We start from the raw sequence: 20,639 nt of genomic DNA, 5'->3' as shown, positions 1-20,639 counted from the left end.
TCGGCCCTGCACTAAGTACTAGCAGTTGCTGAATGATGCCCAAGGCAGCAGGGTTTGAAGAAGGCAAATAACATTCCTTGTTTTCCTTTGTTTGCTAATCAGGTTTGTTTGCAATATTTAAATAATAATGTTCTTACCGGAAACAAGATTCAAACATTATGCAAGTACAGAAAAGAAAGTTCATCCCCCAGTGGTCTCCTGTTCTCTGTCCCTGCCCCTAAGTTAACATTCCCGTCTGTATTCTCTTCGTTTATTTACAGGAGGACAGGCCGATTGATCTGTCAGACAACAGATAAAATTGTCTAAGGGGATCCTATTCTACATGTTGTTCTAGAACTTACTTTTCTACATAATCATGGTCAGGGCTATCTTCACAGCAGTGGGAATAGTTCTACCATTATTATTTTTTATTTTTATATATTTTTAAAATGTATTTATTTTTATTGGAAAGTCAGATATACAGAGGGAAGGAGAGACAAAGAGAAAGGACCATCTGATGGTTCACTCCCTAAGTGACCGCGATGGCCGGAGCTGAGCCTATCTGAAGCCAGGAGCTTCTTCAGGGTCTGCCACACGGATGCAGGGTCCCAAGACTCTAGGCTGACTGTTTTCCCAGGCCACAAGCAGGGAGCTGGATGGGAAGCGGGCCGCTGGGATGTAAACCAGCGCCCATATGGGATCCTGGCCCATGCAAGGCAAGGACTTTAGCCACTAGGCTACCATGCCAGGCCCTGCCATTGTCTTATTAAGGGTTGTGTGGAATTCCTTTCTGGGACAGCTCAGACTGTGCTTTATTTAACCCTAGTTCTACTAATGACTGTTTGCAACTTTTTGTGATCACAATACGATTGCCAAATAACTTTTGTGGATGGGGGTCTGATAGAGCAAAGGATTTGCACATTTCTCACATTGCCAACTCTCTCCCAGGAGATCTTGGTGATTGACATACCCACTAGGAGAATGTGGAGAGGCCTTCTTCACACCCCACCTGGCTCTGGGTATGTCTTTCTTCTTGTCTTTCTTGTTCTTCCTTCTCTCTCTTCCTTCTCTCTCTCTTTCTCTCTTTCTTTCTTTCTTTCTTTCTTTCTTTCTTTCTTTCTTTCTTTCTTTCTTTCTTTCTTTCTTTCTTTCTTTCTTTTCTCTCCTTCCTTCCTGCCTTCCTCCCTCCTTCCCTCCTCTTCTTCCTTCCTTCTTTCTTTGCCTATCTAAAAAGCTGCAGAAACAGTTTCCTCTGCATTACTTTAGAGAAGTCCCACATGTGAGAGGCCACTGTCATTCTGTGGTGGTTGGCTCCTTGGTGCTTGTGAAAGGCTGTAGCCATCTCTGTAAGGATCCTGCCCTCTGCTGTGGAAGGCAACGCTTGTTCCTGGCGGGCAGCTTGCTCTTTGTCACACAAAGTGAGCCCAGAGCATGGTGTTGTGCAAATACCTGGCGACTGCTTCCTTCTTGCCTGGCTGCACACTCAGTCGGAGCCCTTGGGAGAGCAGATGGCTGGCTTGGGGCTCATGCCATCCCTGCCTGCCCTCTCACTGTGGTTCCTTAGCGGCTCCCACGTGCTCTGCCTATTCTTAGCCTGGCGGCTGATCTTCCCTGGACATTTGGTCTATAGGTTTGTCCTTAAGAAGGAGAAACAAGAGTACCAGCCGGAGGGACTGGGACTGGTCCTGAGCTGAGTTTGTGAGTCTTGAGGAGGCATGCTTGGAGAGTGGACGGTTTGAATCCCTTGTGGGTTCTTCAGAAGCGGGACTAAGGCCAGATGGCCATAGTTAAGGAAATGTTGGAGTCTTTTTCCAGATTCCCTCAAATTGGAGGATTCTTGATAAAATTCTAGACAGTGGCAAGAAGGGGACCAGGAATAATCACCTATGGAATGTCTAAAATGTGTGTGTGTGTGTGTGTGTGTGTGTGTGTGTATAATTTGAAAAGCACAATTACAGAAGGGGAGAAAGGGACAGATAAATGAAAATCAATCTTCTCTCCACAGGTTTATTCCCCAAATGGCTGCAGCCAAAAACCAGGAACCAGGAGCTTCATCCATAGCTCCAACATGGGTCATTCTTCACTGTTTTCCCATCATTATCAGGGAGTTGGATTGGAAGTACAGTAGCCAGGATACAATCCAGCATCCATAGGGGATGTTGGCATTGCTATAAACAGCATCTTAATGTGCTTTGTAACAATGCTAGCCCCTCTCCTTTAAAAAATATTTCAGAGATATAGAAAATAAGCTAATGTAGTAAATACAGTTCTATCACCTAAAATGAGCAAATGTTAACATTTTGCCATTTAATTTCCCTATTTTAAACTATGATGTTTGAAGGAAATTACAGATATTATGTCCTTTTAACCTCTGAATATTTTAAGTGAATTTCTAAAAAATTAAGATTCTGTGAATTTAGAACTTATTTTACATAGCCATCCATCTCATGAAGTAAAATATGTAGATTCTCAATGTGTAGAGTGATGCTTGGGATACATCTGAGTGGAGATGCCAAGTGGGTGATTGAATGTGCCTCCAAAGTTACGAGCGTTAGTAGAGACCTGGATTGGAAGTGGAGGCACTGGGACTGGAAACACACACTGTGATGTGAGCTACAGGCATCCCTAGCAGCATGTTAGCTGCTGTGCCAGGTGCCACCCCCCACCCCCAGCATTATCATTTGCTACAGACTCAGACGCAGGCCCAAGATTGTCACTGCCTGTCTTGTCTAGACCTCACAGATCACTCAGGGAGAGCTGAGGTCCATGGGGGGAGGGCGACTTGCCTGAGTTCACTCAGTGGACTAAATGACAGGGTTGGCACTGCAGCCCAGGGCCCCCAGTACCAACAGGGTGGGATGTACCTGGCTAACACAAGCCTTCTCCCTCAGGCCCCAAGCCGGACGTTCAGGCCTCAGTTTCTTGCTGGTAATCCCTCTACAGAGGATTACCAAGTATCCATTGCTGCTGCAGAAAATTCTGGAGAACACACTTCCCAACGCCCGGGCTTACTCTGTCCTCCAGAGGGCCGCCTCTGCCCTCCGGGACGTCAATGCCAACATCAATGAGTACAAGATGCGCAAGGAAGTGGGTAAGGATATGGGGTGTTTAGAAGACTCATCCATGAGACTGCTTCCAGTGGCTGAAATCTTGTCTCACTGGCTTTACCAACAAAGAGTGTGATTGCTCATGTAACTGCTAATGCAGAAACAATGTGGGCTTCAGGTAGAGTTTGATCAAGATGCTGACTCCATTTCCTGGTAACTCTCTTTGTTGCCACTCATTACTGTGAGTCAGCTTCATCTTCAGGTTAGTTTCCCTCATGATGGTAAGTGGCTGTGCTGTTCTAAGACTCATATCTGCACTCTACACCCACTAAGTTTCAAGATAGGACTTTTCCTCCCCATAAGCATAAACAAATGAGAACTCTTGGATAAGACTCAGTTGGTCACATGCTCACTTTGAACACATCACCACGGTTGGGAGAATATCATGAGTGGATTGGCTTGGGCTAGAGCTGTGTGCTCTTCTTTGAACCAGACACTGTTGCCAAGGCTTGGGATTCTGAGGATCCCTAGCTAGCCACAGACTGCCACACTGTGGAGGAGGGGAGAATGTTGGATGGCTCAAGAGCTGTCTGCAAAGACCCAGAACCTGGAGGACCCCTTGCTTCCCCATAGGAAAGTGTAGATGATGGAGCAGGGTCTGAGAATGGAGACATTTGGCCTTGCAGCTGAGTCAGCGTCATAGTGGATGTTTAGCCAGTGTTGCCCGGGGCCAACTGGACACATCCTCCCCTTTGTTGTCTTCCTTGCCCCTTGACCCTGTGATAGCCTGGTAAACTACAGTTCGTGCCACTTGCTCCTGGTCCCAGAGGTGTGAGGGAGAGAGCCAGGTACAAACTCAGGCATGTGCTCTTTCTCACCATACCATACCATATCTAGTGGCTTTGTCCAGCTCCCTGGCTCACTTCTTCCTCCAGAATGAGAGCCTGCCTGCCAAAGGGTGGGAAATAGGGCTTCCCGCTGACCTGGCCAAGCCTGTCTGAGGGACCCCGGACTAGTGGTTGGCTGCTGGGTTCTTCTTCAGGAAGTTTTTCCAGATCTGGCAATCCTACAAGCTGGCTGACCTCCCCTTCCAGATGAGGAAAGTGAAGCCCCCAGGAGCAGCCCTGCACCTTGTGCTGGCCTGTGCCCACCACTCATGCTTCTGAAAGGTGCCATCCTGATGGAGAGGGGACCCAACCAGATGAGTCAAAACCCTTGCTTTCCTGGAGCAGTCTGGGTCACCCAAGCCATGCCCCATCTTCTCTGTTGGCACAGCTTCCAAGTACACCAGGGTGGAACAGCTGACCCTCCGGGAGCGGCTGGCCCGCATCAACACACACACCCTCTCCAAGAAGACCACCCGACTGAGCCAGCTGCTGAAGCAGGAGGCAGGGCTGGTGCCCAGGGTGAGTGTGGGCCTGGGAGGGAGGTCACCCCCTAGTCACGTCCGGGCTGTGCATAGTAGCAGGGGTGGGAAGCTGGGGCAGCTAGAGCTAAGGGAGAGGTGCTGAGAGGTGACAAGATAGGCATCCGTCCTGCCCCCAAAGAGCCAGTGTGGGGCTTTCTCTGCTGCGCCTGGTGCTGCTCCTTTTCTGGGCCGTCTTCCCACAGACAGGAGAGAGAGTCTCTGGGGCTGCTAGGAGCTACTCAGGTGGATTGAGTGCTGGCTCCAAGCCAGGGGTTGTTGCATCCACTCAATGCACTAGGTGTTCATACTGTCTCCACTTTATGGGTGAGACCACAGACTCCAAGAGACAGCCAAACACTTGCTGGGGATCACAGAGTCAGGGAGTGTGCATGTGTGATTACGTGGTCTGAATAGAAAAGCACCAAGCTGCACTGCCTCTTAGCAGTTTCATTCTCCACTTTGGGACTGGTCTGTGGAAAGAGCGTGCTCAGTAAAGTCTTGGGGCACAGTGTGCACTGCTCCCTGGCGGATCTCCACAGCACTCACTGCATATTTACCACCAGACGGAAGACAAGGAGTTTGAGGACTTAGAAGAGAGGTTCCAGTGGGTGTCAGTGTGTGTGACTGAGCTAAAGAGCAACGTGGCTGCTTACGTGGATCATCTGGAGGTGAGGCCCCACACAGTTGATTTCAAGTAGGTCTGGGCTGGGTCGTTAGCCTGGGGGTAGTCTGAAGCTTGCTGGGGTTCTTGTTGGGCGGGATCACAGCAAGGGGAAACTCCAGGGGGACGTGGCTGGGCCAGCACTTAGAACAGGAGAGAGACAAACTCAGGTTTCTAAAGGGGCCAGGCAGGTAATACTGTGGAGTGACACCAGCATGCAATAGGAATCTAATATCAAGCCAACTGCTTAAATAGATTTTTCCAGCAGACTTAAATGATAAAATAATATTTGGCTTTTGACTAGCTGAATGAATGAATGAGTCTGAGGAGGCAGCTGTCACTCAGTACTGGGGGTGCTGCTGCTGGCTGGGGATGGGGGTTGAGGGTGTCCTGGTCTTCTGGTTTTGAGCAAAGAAACTCTAGAAACTCGGATTTTGAGGCGACATCTCCTGATGTGGCAACCTGAGCCATTTATTTGATAAAAATCTCACTGCCGGGCAGGCCTAAGAAAATAGATCTCTTCAAACTAATTTCAGCCACAGGGCTGCCAGTTTGCCTGCCCATCCTGCACAGCACTGTCCTCCAGCCTTGTCATCCAGGCTGGCTCAGTTTATCTATTATGCCCCCTTTACATGGTTTTGTTCTCAGTCACGTCCATTTGCACAAACCAGTTCAGGCAGCGATAATCACAAGGTGTTTTGTATGAAGGGAGCTTCCTGGGAGGGTGTGATTCTCCAATGGTTTGTGTTCCACACTGGGCCTCCAGGGTGTCCTGGCACAGCACCAAGTGCTGGAAGGGAAGCTGCTCTGAGCTGCCCTGAGCTGGAGGGAAGAGCCTGTAGCTGCTGGCCTTGGGAAGAACAAAGCAGGGGAAGTCTGGCTTCTTCACGCCAGATGAAGATTTGGAGCTTCTGGTGCTGCATTTCTGTGGACACAGGACCTACACACTAGACACAGTGTTAAGGTGGAATCTCCCCCAGGAGACAGGGCTCCCCTCCTCTCAGCTGCCAGGACTAGAACCAGCCCCCACATGGGATGCTGGCATTGTAGGAGGCGGCTTAACCCATTATGCCACATGCCAGCTCCAATGCATTGATAGGAACAGTTGGTTGATTTAAAGAAAAATACTAATAGAGCACATGTAATATGGACTTGGGAAGAAAAATCACAGAAATGGTCGGAAGACACCCGATAAGACAGGGAAACAGATGTTAGTTTGTTCCAAGGAGGTACTCTCTGATGGCCTAAGTGGTGTGAAGTGAGAGTAAGCTGGAGTGTCCTTGACTCTGGGGGTGTGTCCAGGGTCTGGATGGCCTCTGTGGGAGGTTATATGAAAAAGGCAGTGAGGCGTGAGGCAGCCCCCATAGGTCATGACTGTGTGTCTCCCGCTGGCCCAGGCTTTTCTTCGCTTCAGGCCGCATGACTACGATCTGGACGTGTCCGAGGGACCCATGGCACACTACCGCAGCCTGGCCAGGGATCTGCAATGTGAGGCCTTCCTGGAGTTTGTGAGTGCAGCTGCTTTCTCCTCTCTGGCCGGGGCAGAGGTTACAGGAATATTTATATGGCAGTTGCTTTACAAGAGTCTGGTGTCCATGTTGGCTGCTAAGAAGCACCAGTAGTACATTCTGGGTCTCCCATATGGATGCAGTGTCCCAAACACATTTGCTCTCCTCTGCTTTCCCAGGCTCATTAGGAGGGAGTTGGATGGGACTTGAACTAGCACCATATAAGATACTGGCTTCACAGGCAGCAGCTTGACTTGCTATGCCACAACATTGACCCCTAGTAGTGCATTTTATGAGCAAAATGACCCCAGCTGTATGTGTTGAACCCCTCTACTAGAAGTGTGCTGAGTCTCCTATGTTCTCTTCCTCCTTTCATTCACACCATACGGCTTCTGGAAGGGACGCTATTAACAGCCCCATTCTACAAATGGGAGTTTGAGGCTCAGAAGGATGCCCTCCCCTGTTGTTTATCTAGATAAACTGAGGCAAGCTGAGATCTGAGTGCCATGGGGTATGCCCTTGACTGATACTCTATTCAAAATCTTTTTCAAGATCTTTTCATAATAACAATATGAAGAAATGTGGAATGTGCTATGCACTCTGTTAAGCACTCTACATGCATTGACTCCGGTTTATAGAGGGGCAGACTAAAGTCGGGAGGGGTTCAATGACCTGCGATGGGTCCCAGTTAGTCTGTGGGGGTGCTCAGGCTACTGGTGCCCAGGCTTTCCTGCTCCAAAGCCCCTTCTCCCAGCACCCCTGCCCCTGCCACTTCTCCTCACTCTCAGGCTCACCTCTTCTCCACAGAAGCAGCGGCTGGAAGGCCTGGTGTGGCAGCCGCTGTGCAGCCTGGCCAAAGCCCTGGCTGGCCCTCAGAACCTAATCAAGAAGCGCCTGGACAAGCTGCTGGACTTTGAACGGGTGGAAGAGAAGCTTCTGGAGGCAGGCAGTGTGACCTATGAGGAGGAGGCAGCCCGGCACACGTATCAAGCGCTTAATGCCCTGCTGGTGGCCGAGCTCCCGCAGTTTAACCAGCTGGCTGTACAGTGGCTGGGCCAGCTCCTGTGCACGTTCGTGGCCCTCCAGAGCGACCTGGCAAAGCAGGTGCTGCAGAGGGCAGAGAGCAGCATGGCCCAGGTAAGGCCACAGGGACTGTGGCACCTCTGGAGAGTAGTCAGGTCAGGCCTGGCAGCTCCCTTCAGCTGGCTGTTGGCAGGGGCTGGAATGAAGTGAGATGGGGTCTTCCCAACAAGTCAGCAGGTTCTTAGAAGTGGGCAATGGGACATTCTAGGTCTCCCTCCGTTGGTGGAGTCAGACACTGAAAACAAGGGTAGGACCAGAATTCAGGCCATTTCCAGATTTGGGCTCTGAAGTTGACAAGGCTCTGCTGGTCAGATAGGAGACTGGCACCCATCCCTGGAGTGCTGGCACAGGTGGTGAGAGGGACAGAAGGCCCTTCTGTGCAGGCAGGGGTAAATATCTCAGGCTGGCATTGTTTGCGCTCCTGCACACACTAGCTACCTCCTCAAGTAGGTAAAAGCTACCTACTTCGAGAACTTCCCATGGAGCATTATGTATTTTCTCTTTAAACCCTTGCAGCACTTCTGCACTGTCAATTTTATTATTTTTCTCCTCCTTTAAAAAGATTGAAGGAGCCGAGGCCCAGAGAGGTTCTGTAGTTAGTCTGAGGCTACACAGTAAATAGCAGACTTTGGACACTGGCTGACTGGGCCCTGGACCATAGGACTCAAAAGCCTGCTTCTGCTAAGCACTGGCCAGAGTCCCTTCCTCAGTGCCTCTGCCTGTGGGATGGGGAAGGACTTAGCTTCCTCCCAGCCCTTAGAGCATTCTGCAGAGTTTTGTCTCAGAGACTTTCTGGAGGTCAAGTTGATAGTGGCAGGAAGCCAGGCTGTTTCCCACCCTGTTATGCACTGTAGAATCTTAGGGCAGCACCTGCCACCATCCTGTCTCGACTTCATCCCTGTGGAGCCCAGGGAAGGCCTGCAGAGCAGAACCCCTATCTCTGTTTTTGTGAAGTGAGTCTGGTGACAGGCCCATGAGCTGGATATGTCTCTGTGAGCCGTAGGGTCTTCCCCACTTACTCCCAGTGGTCACATGAGTGTGCAGGAGGCTCTTCTCCTGGGCAGGCCTTTATCAGGGCACAGCCAGACCAACAGTTCCTTTGGCTGCAAGTACCACAAATCTGAACCAGACTGGATTGAATATGAAGAGAAGGTACTGATGTGGGGGCCTGGAGGGCCAGAGAGGATCAGGCCTGAGGCATGGCCCGGTGCAGAAAAAGTAATGTTGGTAGGGCCCTGAGCTTTGCTCTGCCCCCTGACTCTGCTTCCCTCCCTCGACTGGCTTTACTCCCAGGCAGAGCCAGGTACATGCTGGGAGAACTGGCAGCAAGGAGTGCCTCACACGCCCCTGAGGCAGAGCAACGCTCTTGTCTCAGCCTGCACGAAGGGCTCCCCTGCCTGGCGTGGGTCCATTGTCAGCTTGTACCTGGCCCTGTGGGTGAGAGGAAGGGATGCCATGGCTGCCAGACCCTCAGGCAGAACATCCTGGTGGGTAGCACCCCTGGACCCCATGGAGAGATGCATCCTTAGAAGAGAGGGGATGAGTGGGCAGCCAGCACCCACAGCTGTCTGGGAAGGGAAGACCCCTCGTGGCCCTCCGTTGACTAGGGTGTGGGCAGCCAGTCTCCTTGTCTCTTGTCTCCTGATGAAGACCCCATCTGTCCCACTCCCTTCCCCATAGCTGCCCCACCGCCACCTCTCAGAACCTGCCTTCAGGAAGCTGGTGGAGGACACCCTAGGCCAAACCAGTGTCCGGCTTCACTCCTTCCAAAAGGACTTTGAGAAGGTGCTGCCACCTCCCACCGTGCAAGTAAGTGACCCTGCCTCTCCCCGCACCCCACAGTCTGCCCAGGTTTCCATGTGCCCCCAGTGAGGCTCAATGCCCCCCTCCCTTCCCTTTGTTTCTTCTTGCTGTTGTATTATCCATGGGCACATACCCTGGGTGGGATTGGGGGTGGTTAGGCTGGGTGGAGTGCATACCCACATACACAGTAAGCTGAAGAGCCGAATGGAACTCTTGGGTCCAGAGTAAGAATACCCTAACACTTGAAGATTAAGTGGAGTTAGTCATAAGCATGGGCAAATGGCATTATCATCAAAAGCATGGGAATTTGGGGGCTGGCCTTTTGGTCTAGTCATGAAGAGGCCCATATCAGAGTGTCTAGGCTCAAAATCCAGCCTTGGTACCAGCCTTGTAGCATATCAGGTTGAGCCACAGCCCGCAGCACTGACATCCCCTTTTGGTGCTGGTGCAAGCCTGGCTGCTAAGCTTCCGGTCTGGCTCCCTGCAAATGTGCTCAGGAAAACAGTATCTGTACTTGGGTCTCTGCCACTCATGTGGAGGAAGACCTGGGTGGAATTCCTGGCTTTGGCCTGGTCTAGCTCTTGCCATTGCAGCCGTTTGGGGAATGAACCAGCACTTGGAAGATTTCTTTCTCTATATAACTCTGCCTTTCAGACAATAAATAAAACCTTAAAAAAAGAACACAGGGTCCTAAGACTATTGGCCATCCTCAACTGCTTTCCCAGGTCACAAGCAGGGAGCCGGACGGGAAGCAGGGCCACTGGGATTAGAACTGGTGCTCATATGGGGTCTCAGGCGTATGCAAGGCGAGGACTTTAGCTGCTGAGCTACCGTGCCGGGTCCTCCTTACCACTTTCTAATACCAGCTTCCATACCGGCATTGAAGATGAACAAAAAGTACGTGTAAGAAGTCATTTACATTTTATTTTTTGCTGTGGTGTTTTTAATATGTATTTAAGCTAAAATTTATTTATTTTATTCGAAAGTCAGAATTACAGAGAGAAAGGGAGAGAGAGCAATCCTCAATCTGCTGGTTCACTCACTCCCCAGATGGCCATAATGGCCAGGGATGAGCCTCTTCCTGGTCTTCCATGTGGGTGCAGGGGCCTGCGGGCCTGGGCCATCTTTTGCTGCCTTCCCAGCCATAAGCAGGGGGCTGGATCAGAAGTGGAGCAGCTAGGCCATGAACCACTGCCTGTATGGGATGCTGGCACCACAAGCAGAAGAAGGATTTGCTACACCACTGTACCAGCCCTATACTATGGCATTTTTAATAACAAAGGGAACTATATAAACTGTATAATGATTTCTAAAGCTTTGGCTGGGCAATTTTTTTTTTTAAGATTTACTTATTACAAAGTCAGATATACAAAGAGGAGGAGAGACAGAGAGGAAGATCTTTCATCCGATGATTCACTCCCCAAGTGACCGCAACAGCTGGTACTGCACCGATCCGAAGCCTGGAACCAGGAACCTCTTCCAGGTCTCCCCCGCGGGTGCAGTGTCCCAATGCATTGGGCCGTCCTCGACTGCTTTCCCAGGCCACAAGCAGGGAGCTGGATGGGAAGTGGAGCTGCCGGGATTAGGACCAGCGCCCATATGGGATCCCGGGGCTTTCAAGGCGAGGACTTTAGCTGCTAGGCCACCGTGCCGGGCCCCACAAATGCTTTTTTTAAAGCATTTTTTTTTTCTCTACAATGGAAGGAAGCAAACTGTTCCAGTCACTTGGAGAGCACAGCTGGCAGTCTGCGTTTCACAAGCAATTGCAGCAGCTTTAGCAAGAGGCTTTTTCTGAGCTTTTACCCAGAATGTGGTAAAACCCAGGCTGGAGAAAACAAAAGTGCGTGTTTGGTGGCACAATAGATTTGGAGTAAGAGGTCACCAGACAGTTCCGAGGAACACAGAGAGACAGGGAAGGGGCCTAGCAGAGCTGGACAGATAGAGTGACCTTCAGCCCTGGCCACGATGCCAAGACTGTCCAGGACCAGCAGGGACTCATGTCTGTTCCATGGGAGTCATAGCAGACTCCTTGGGCCATAGCTGTTCCCTTCCTGCCCTGCACTCTACCCCCCCTCAGGGCTAAACCATGAACCCTATACATCAGGGCAAGGGGAAATGTACCAAATAAAGACTTACAGGTGCCAGCTCTGTGGTATTGCAAGTTAAGCCACTGCCTGCAAGGTTGGCATTCCATATGGCTGCCAATTAAAGTCCCGGCAGCTCCACTTCCTAACAAGTTCCTTACTTATGTGCCTGGGAAAGCAGCAGATGATGGCTCAAGTGTTTAGAATCCTGCTTAGTCACATGGGAGACTCAGATGGGAATCTCCTGGCTTCTGCCTGGCCCAGTGCAAAGTCTTGTGGCCATCTTGGGAGTGAATCAGTAAATAGAAGATCCATCTCTCTCTCTTTCTCTCTCTCTCTCTGTAACTCTGCCTTTCAAGTAAATACATATTTAAAAATAAATTTAAAAAGAAAGAACTGGGCCTGGTGGCATAGCCTAGCGGCTTAAGTCCTCTCCTTGAACACACTGAAATCCCATATGGGTACCGGTTCTTGTTACGGCAGCCCTGCTTCGCATCCAGCTCCCTGCTTGTGGCCTGGGAAAGCAGTCAAGGATGGCCCAATGCCTTGGGATCCTGCACCTGTGTGGGAGACCTGGAGGAAGTTCCTGGCTCCTGGCTTCGGATTAGCTCAGTTCCAGCTGTTGCGGTCACTTAGGGAGTGAATCATCGAATGGAAGGACTTCCTCTCTGTCTCTCCTCCTATCTGTTTATCTGACTTTATAATAAAAATAAGTAAATCTCTTAAAAAAGAAAGAACTGAAGCCCCTCAAATTTGTGGTGGGAATCTCCTCTCTGTACTTAAAACCAGTTAGAATGACACTTTTCTTACTGGGAGAGCAAACATTTTAGGAAACTGAGAAAATGTAGAAACAAAAGCAGAATAAACAGGTGAAACCATCTGTGATTCCAGAGACACCCCGTTTCCTCTCCCCCATTTGCCATAGACATCAAACCTCCCTTCACCTCTTGACTTACTTGGGTAAGGGTCCAGAACCCAGCGGAAATGCTGTGACTTAAGGACAGGAGCAGTCCTGATGACAGCTTTATATGTCCTTCCCTGAGGGACTGCCAACGGTGCTGCTGTTCTCAGTACGGATCTGGGGCATCAAATTTAAGGAGGCAAATGTTTACTATACCACTGACTTAATAATAATAATATTTTTAAAAGTTTATTTGCATCAGCTTGAAGTGGAGTGACAGAAAAAGCAAGTGAGAGAGATGAGATTTTCAATAGGTTCATTCCTCAAATGGCTACAGCAGCCAGAGCTGGGCCAGACCCAAACCAGGGGTTAGGAACTCCATCAGGGTCTCCCACATGAGTTACAGGAACCTAAGTTCTTGAGCCACCTTTCTAGGCACACTGACAAGGAGCTGGATTAGAAGAGAAGTAGCCACAACCCAAACTGGCACTCTAATGTAGGATGTTGGCCTTGCAAGTGATGAATTAGCCTGTTGCACCATAAGGCTGGTCCTTTAATGTTTTCACTCCCTGACCACACCTTATGCTGGCTTTTTTATGATTTATTTATTTTTTTTTGAAAGGCAGATACACAAAAAAGGAGATACAGAAAGATCTGCTATCTGCTGGTTCACTCCCCGAATAGCCGCAATGGCCAGAGCTAAGCTGATCCAAAGTCAGGAGACTGGAGCTTCTTCCAGGTCTCCCACATGGGTGCAGGGTCCTAAGGTTCAGGGCCATCCTCCACTGCTTCCCCAGACCACAAGCAAGGAGCTGGACGGGAAGTGGAGCAGCTGGGATACAAACCGGTGCCCTATGGGATCCTAGCAGTTGAAGGCGAGGATTTAGCCACTAGGCCAAAGGGCCAGGCCCCTCATTCTGGCTTTTATACTCACATTATCCACCACTCTCCACCATTCTATGTAAAGGTCTGTTTAGAGACATTAGGCTCTCTGGTTCTTAATCCTGACCCAGTATTTCCAGTGGGGTTGGGATATGGCAGAGACTGTGCCTGAATGTCCCCAAATGGCACCTCTGCTTACCTCCCCACACTTAACTTCTCCCCCTAAAAGTAACCTTGTACATCATGGTGAACATATTTGTGCATGTGTGTGTGTGTGTGTGTGTGTGTGTGTGTGTGAGTTTATCTAAATACCTGCACAAACAAAATGCAGTCGATACACATTTAGCCTGTTTACTTCCCTACTGGTTTTACCAACAGTAGACCCTTATGCCTAAGTCCTTTCTTGTTGACACTTGGCTGGAGGCAGTGAGTGGGAGAACTAAAGAAATGCCAAGAGAGTCAGGGACAAGCTGTGAGTTTCCATCCAGGCAGACACCCTCCTGTGTTTCTCTACGCCATTCACAAAGCTCACCAGTGGCGCTTTGCTTGTTGGGTGCTTGGTGAGTCCTTGTGGGCTGAAAACTCACAAAGTTGTGAATGTGTGAGGGTTGCCATGTATGCCCCACGCAGGCTGCAGGGCCAGGTGCCTAGGGTTTGGGGACTGTATGAAACGTACAGTCTCACAGAGCTGGAAGACCTGTACAAAGCATTTTCCTGGGGTGTAACTCAGCTGGCCATTTTGGACTGGATTTAGGGCCAGAAATTTCAGAATTTGAATTATGATTTTATAGGATCCCAGGAACTGGGCTTTTAAAAAAATTGCTTCTGCATGCTAAGAGCCAACCCTGTGGTACCCTGATCAGCAGGAGGAGGAGGGTGGGGCTGGACAAAGCTTTCAAAACACGGGGAAATGTTCATGTACCTGTGCCTGATTCTCTCCCTCTCCCCCACAGCCACTGCTGCCGGGATCTGAACGCCAGGTGCAAGCTCTCCTGAGCAAGTATGGCCCTGGGAAGCTGTACCAGGTGACAAGCAACATCAGTGGGCCAGGGACCCTGGACCTGACCCTGCCGCAGGGCCAGATCGTGGCCCTGCTTCAGAACAAGGACACCAAAGGCAACAGTGGCCGCTGGCTGGTGGACACCGGGGGTACGTGGATCTTTGTCATCGCTTCTTTCCTGGGACGAGACTTGAACAGGAGCCATGGGATGACAGAGGCACTCTTGTGGCCATGTCTGGCTGTCACAGGAATGAGCACAGGTGACATGCAGGATGAGGGACACAGCTTAGTGTGACCCAGTGGTGCACAACATGAGGAGGAATTCAGTCTTTCATTGTAGTGTGTGTCATCAGGTTGTGCGGGGTCCTAAGAAAAGGGCCTAGCCTTGGGGTAGATAGAGACACAGGAGAGAACTTCAGCACCGCTGGGGGTCCCAGGTACTTGATTGAAGGCTGATGTATGGGATGAGGAAATGACTGTCCCTTCCCTTCCTCACTGGCTGTCCTGGCCTTCGGTTGTTATTCAGTTCTGGGTGCCCCAGTGTAGCCAGGCTGGAGTGGCACTATCATCTGAAGGTAATTCATCCAGTACAACTTTCCGGAGGGGCGTGGGGAGACCCACAAACTAAGGGTTACACAACATTCCTGTTAGGAAACCCATGGACTTATTTTTTAAGACTTTTATTTTATTTGTTTGAAAGGCAGAGTTAGAGAAAGGAAGAGACAGAGATCTGTCTGCTACTTTACTCCCCAAATGACTGCCACAGCCAGGACTGGTTCAGACGGAATCCAAGAGCCAGCTGCGTTATTCAGGTCTCCCACATGGCTGTAGGGGCCCAAGCAGGGGCCATTTCTGCTGCTTTCCCAGGTGCATTAGCAGGAAACGAAGTTGTAAGTAGAACAGCTGGCACTCAAACCGGCTCCCGTATGAGATACCTGCATTGTAGTTGGCAGCTTTACTTAATGCAACATAGCACCAATATCCCTGTGAAGTTTTTTATTTTTTAAGACTTAGCCTGTTGTGGGAGCCTGGTGGCTAAAGTCCTCACCTTGCATGCACTGGGATCCCATACGGGTGTTGGTTCTAATCCCAACTGCTCCACTTCACATTTAGCTCCCTGCTTGTGTCCTGGGAAAGCAGTAGAGGACGGCCCAAAGCCTTCAGACCTTGCACTCACATGGGAGACCCAGAAGAAGCTCCTGGCTCCTAGCTCACAGCTTCCGATCAGCTCAGCTCTGGCTGTTGTGGCCCTTTGGGAAATGAACCAGCGAATGGAAGATCCTTCTCTCTGTCTCTCCTTCTGCCAGTAATTCTGACTTTCCAAAACAACAACAACAACAACAGAAAGATATATTTATTTGGAATATAAAATGGATGAGAGAGAGACAATTGGCCTCAATAGCCAGGCTGGGCAAGATTCCTGGCTTCATCTGGGTCTTCCCATGGGTGGCAGGAAGTACTTGGGCCATCAGCAGCTATCTTTCCAGTCACATTAATGGGGAACTGATTCAGAAGCAGAGTCATAGCTAAACTGCTAGACCACAACACCTGCCCCTACTGTGATGGCTTTTTCTACTGTTAGACAGCTTATTATAATTGCCTCTTAAGTGCATTAATCTGAATCAGAAAAAATAGGACAAGTCCCTAAGCCTGCTGTTGTACATTGTGGTTATATAGTGCTAGATCAAGTTTTAAAAAGAGCCAGTTTAAAAAAGTGGTGGGCGTCAGGCATCTAGCACAAAAGGGCACCCTTGGGACTCAGGAAATAATGGACTAGGCATTGTAGCAAGGCCCATGGGGCAGGAAGGCTGGGTTGGGATCCCAGCTCTGCTTCTGAGCCAACTGCTTGATCTCGGGCAAGCCAAGCTGCTTTTAGCCCAGGGAGCTCAGCATGAAATAGAGTTAAGCATTTCACCTGCTGACCTTAGGAGCTGGTGTGTGATCCAGTGCTGGAGCTGGCACCTTGGGGAGTGATAACCATCGTAGCCATCACAACCAGAACAGTGTGAGAAGGTGCTGGGGCTGCCTGCAGGGTACAAGGCAGTGTCTACCCACGGGAAAGTCAGTCCTGGTGAGAGGCAGCAGTCCAACTCTGGGCTGCCCCCAGAGGAGCTTGGGACAGTGGTGTTAGCATCTGAAAAGCAGTGTTCACTATCAGTCCAAATAACAACTTGTGGATTCATTTGAGCTATTCACAGCTGGGTGGAGAGTGAGCTCCTGTTGCTATGGGGTATGTTTCCTAGATGACCTTGTGGGGGTCCACTGGGGCGTGGCGTCCTGGGAAGCTACATTGGGGACACTCATATCTGTTGACATGTGTGCCACAAGGGCTGGGAAGACAGCCCATAGATGGATAATGACCTTCTGCTTGTCCACTAGGCCATCGGGGGTACGTGCCAGCTGGGAAACTGCAGCTATATCACATTGTTCCAAATAATAAGGAGCCCAGAGGGCAGGTGGGCCCACATGTGGACTCCCAGCAGCCGACACTGCTGCCCACCCCAGCCCCTTCCCCCTCTGTTCCTGCTGTGACCCAGGTAAGTCTTGGGAAGGCCTGGGTGCTGGCCTCCCCTCAGCCACCTAGCCTGGGGCTGGAGTTGGCTCTGCCTGTCTGAGGGGACTACCATCCTGTGAGGTTGGGGTCTTGAACAGTGGCCACATCAAGCGTCCAGGTCAGGGAGAGACCCAGAAAAAAGGCCCTCCCACTCCTGCCACATAAACACTAGAAAGCTGACCCCACCCTCATCCTCTCCCTACCAAAGAGCAAATGGGATTTATGCATTTATGCATTATGTGTTCTTTCCACACCCAGAGCCATGCTCTCAGGGGAGAACTGTGAGGAGTAAAGGGACAGTGTGAATAACCCTAAAGGTGATGCAGTGTCGAGTGTGCAGAGGCTCAGGAAAGGTTTCTCCAAGAAGATGCTGTCTTTCTCAGCCAGGAATGAGTAGAATCGATCAGATAAGGGTGTATAGTGGTGTACAGATGGGAGGAGCAGAAAGTGTGCACAGCACTGCGAAAGTCCAGTGGCAAGGGAGGACAGAGGGTGTGTGAGGAAGAGAATGAGGCCCATGTAGGCAGGGTGGAGAGAGAAACTGCTGGAGATGTAGGCGGGGCCACGCCAGCAGGGCCTTGGCATCCTGGTAAAGGTATCAGTCTTTGTCGCAAAGTCAGTGGGAAACATGCATGTGTGTGTTCATGGCAGCTTGATTCATGGGAACTGGAAAACAGACAATTCAAATGCCTGTCAGCACCAGTGAGTAGACAAAACATGAGAATCTAGGCAATGGAATATATTCAGTTATAAACAGGAATGGTGTGGGTGGCTTGAATACAGAATGCCAAATGAGAGAAGCCAGTGGCAAGAGACCATGCATGATGCCCCTGGCAGAAATGTGTCGAGTCGGCCAGTAATAAAGACAGAGTTCGTCAGTGGTGGGCAGGGTCTGGGAGTGACACAGGGTGTGTACTAACACTATGGATCTGTCTTTTGGGATGATGAAAATGTGAAATTAGTGATCATCATGTAACCTTGCAAACGTGCTGCAAACACGGCATTGCATATTTTAAAAGGTTGAATAGTGTGGTTTGTGAATTATAGCTCAGAAAAAGAAAGGTGGGTAGGAAGCCATTGCAGATTTGTCTTTGCAGGGGTGGGGGTCCTTGTAGAGATGGGGTGACCTGGGAAAGCCAGGGTGAGCCCCTGGACTGCAGTGGGCACAGAGGCTGCTCTCACAGTCAGCAGCATCAGCGTTGGGTGGAACAGCATGAACGGCCTCTCAGAACCAAGTCTCTGTCCTCCCTTGTGTGTCCCTCCCGTGTGTTTCAGGTGGTGGCGGTGTACCCCTTTGTGGCCAGGAGCCACCATGAAGTGAGCCTGCAGGCCGGCCAGCCTGTGACCGTCCTGGAGGCTCAGGACAAGAAGGGGAATCCGGAGTGGAGCCTGGTGGAGGTGAACGGACAGAGGGGATATGTGCCCTCCAGCTTCCTGGCCCAGGTCCCAAGCCCAGCGTCATGGGGCTGGAGTCTCCCCTCTTAGCACGTTCTCCTTGGAGCCTTTGTTGCCTAAAGAGGAGAATAGAGGCTGTGACCCTGGAGGAAGAGAGGCGAAGAAAGAGCAAGAGTGGAAGGGAAGCCCAGGCCGGCGTGGGGGAAGGGCACTGGAAAGCAGACAGAACAGGGGGGTGGGTCACAGAGGCTTAAGGCAGGACCCCTCATTTGGTCTGCACAGGGAAGCTTCACCCCATGCTGGGGCCACACACCCTGGAAAGCAGGTTGCAGCTGATTGACCAGTCTCGTTGGCACCTCCATCAAAGCCTGCCAGTGGGAGTAGGCTACCCAGGTGAATGTTACCTGTGTGCTATATGTTTACAGAACTGCCCCGCTTCACAGTTCACTGCCTGTATATGGCATCAAAACACACTCTGGCTGGTGGTGGTCACTGACTCCTTGACTTGAGCCTTGGGGTTCTGGACAGAGAACCATGGGGAGCCTTTCTGATCCAGGACACTGTGGGTTCATCCGTGCAGTGAGGAGTTCCCAGGAGAACTCTGCACTGAGCCATGAGTGGGTGTGACCAAGTCACAGTTCTGGAATGTACGTGGGCAAATTCAGAGGTGGTTCCCAGGAAGAGGGGACTTTTCACGGAGTGTCAGGTGCGCCAGGGGACAAAGGGACATGAAAGCCTGAAATAAGCTGTGGTGGGTGGGGGAAGTCGAGTCATGCCTTGTTTCCCTGTTTCTGGCAACAAGGGGAGCCAGGGGGCTGCGCCGTGGTTTCAGGTTGCCTCCAAGGGCACAGAGGCAGCAGTGATGTGATGTCAGCTGGCTTTGGCACGGCCACAGCCAGTGTTTCCCCTCTGGGAAGCCCTGACTCACAGGGTGCTGGTGAGAATAAAGTGAAGCTAAGGACATGGAGGCCTTGGCCACCTGTGAAGTGTAACACCGATGTCAGAGGCCCCAGCTGGCCAGGCTAGTGAGTAGGAGTGCCCCATCATCCCGCCCCACGCCCTCCCTGGGGCAGCAGGCATTGGCACCAACACGGTGTCCTTTGCTATTGTCCCAGAATCTATCTGGGGTTTTCTCGATACTGCATTCAGGGTAGCCAATCCCTTGAACTTGGAATGTGAATCATCCCCCAGCTACCCCATAAACAGTTCTGCTTCCAAGACCCTGGAGGCTGTGATGGCCATGGTCACAGCTGCCACATCACCTCTAGGCCATTGCCATGGGCTGGGATACATGGCAGGATTCACAGGAAAAGGAAAAAGCGTGCATTGTGATCCTTGCACGGCTTGGAAGCTTCTCAAGCAACCTGGGTCAGTGTGTGTGTGAAGCATGGTGATTCAGACTCTGCTGAGAACACCTCTGCAGCATAACTGGAGTGCCTAGCTGCTAGCCCTGCTTTTTGAAGGGCTTTTGTTTGATGTCTGGGGCAGTCCACAGCTCAACACCTCGGAGCTCGGAGGCTGTACAATGCAAGACAAACTGAGTTGTCACAGAGCCTGCCCCAGCACCACATACCTTTTACAGGATGCTCTTGACTCATTGTCGTTCTCATTTCTGATAAAATAGTTACCATAGAGGAACAGGTAATAAAATGGGAAATCTACTTGCAGATTCCCCAGGGCTTGCTGGGAGCACATTGTGAGCTGGGCTCAGGGATCCCCACTGTGATTGCTCACTGGACAGCTGGAGGCAACGAGGGCAGCCAGCATCCCCGCCAGGGTCTCATCTCACTGACCAGGGGGGGCAGTCCAGGCCCTGGGAACGCAGGGATCTCCCCAGGCACCTCCAAGGTGTAAGCCAGGCTTGGGGACACACAGCCCTGGGTCAGCAGTGGCTGGTTGCTGTCAGGCAGGCTGGGTTCCATGTGCACCTCGTCCTGGCTCTTCCAAACAGGGCAGCGCCAGAGGCAGTTGGAGAGAGGACAGCCTGTTCTGTTAGGGCCATTAAAAGGGACCTGAGCAGAATCGGATGTTCTTATAAGCTTAAGGAGGAAATTGGAATAGCACTTGGAGTCAAGTCTATCTTGTGGCGGGAAAATAAAGATGTCGTCAGTAGCATGTAGGTTATGGTTCTTGTAGACCCGGGAATAAGATAAAAATTCACTGAAGGGTAAGAAAATGCGTATTAGGAAGCTGGGATGTGCTCTGTGTTGTCTTCGGGGACTGTGTGATGTGCCTTGCTCCTCCTCCCCCGCCCTCTGCCCTGGCTGCCTAGAACCATTGCACTGTTATTTATTTCACTGCTGAGCTGTCACATACTAAACTGGCTAAGAGATC

General features: G+C 50.8%; 1 protein-coding gene across 8 annotated transcripts in view; it reads left to right on the top strand.

The window, feature by feature from the left end:
- ARHGEF37 (Rho guanine nucleotide exchange factor 37) overlaps window positions 1-18,451 on the top strand; it is a 68,080-nt gene extending 49,629 nt beyond the window's left edge. For 7 of the 8 annotated variants that reach the window (XM_058677645.1, XM_058677646.1, XM_058677643.1 and 4 more), the window contains 9 exons: window positions 2,871-3,070; window positions 4,302-4,432; window positions 4,998-5,102; window positions 6,493-6,603; window positions 7,411-7,740; window positions 9,367-9,495; window positions 14,310-14,505; window positions 16,736-16,893; window positions 18,186-18,451. In XM_058677645.1, the coding sequence (XP_058533628.1) occupies window positions 2,871-3,070; window positions 4,302-4,432; window positions 4,998-5,102; window positions 6,493-6,603; window positions 7,411-7,740; window positions 9,367-9,495; window positions 14,310-14,505; window positions 16,736-16,893; window positions 18,186-18,395 (1,570 nt within the window). In that variant the 3' untranslated portion in view covers window positions 18,396-18,451. The remainder of the gene's footprint in view (window positions 1-2,870; window positions 3,071-4,301; window positions 4,433-4,997; window positions 5,103-6,492; window positions 6,604-7,410; window positions 7,741-9,366; window positions 9,496-14,309; window positions 14,506-16,735; window positions 16,894-18,185) is intronic. The other variant, XM_058677648.1, reaches the window with a different exon arrangement.
- Window positions 18,452-20,639: the final 2,188 nt, after the last annotated feature.

This window comes from Ochotona princeps, chromosome 19, assembly GCF_030435755.1.
Source record: "Ochotona princeps isolate mOchPri1 chromosome 19, mOchPri1.hap1, whole genome shotgun sequence".
Taxonomy (NCBI): Eukaryota; Metazoa; Chordata; class Mammalia; order Lagomorpha; family Ochotonidae; genus Ochotona; species Ochotona princeps.
Note: the sequence above shows the minus strand (reverse complement) of the source record. Positions and strands in the feature narration are given on the sequence as shown.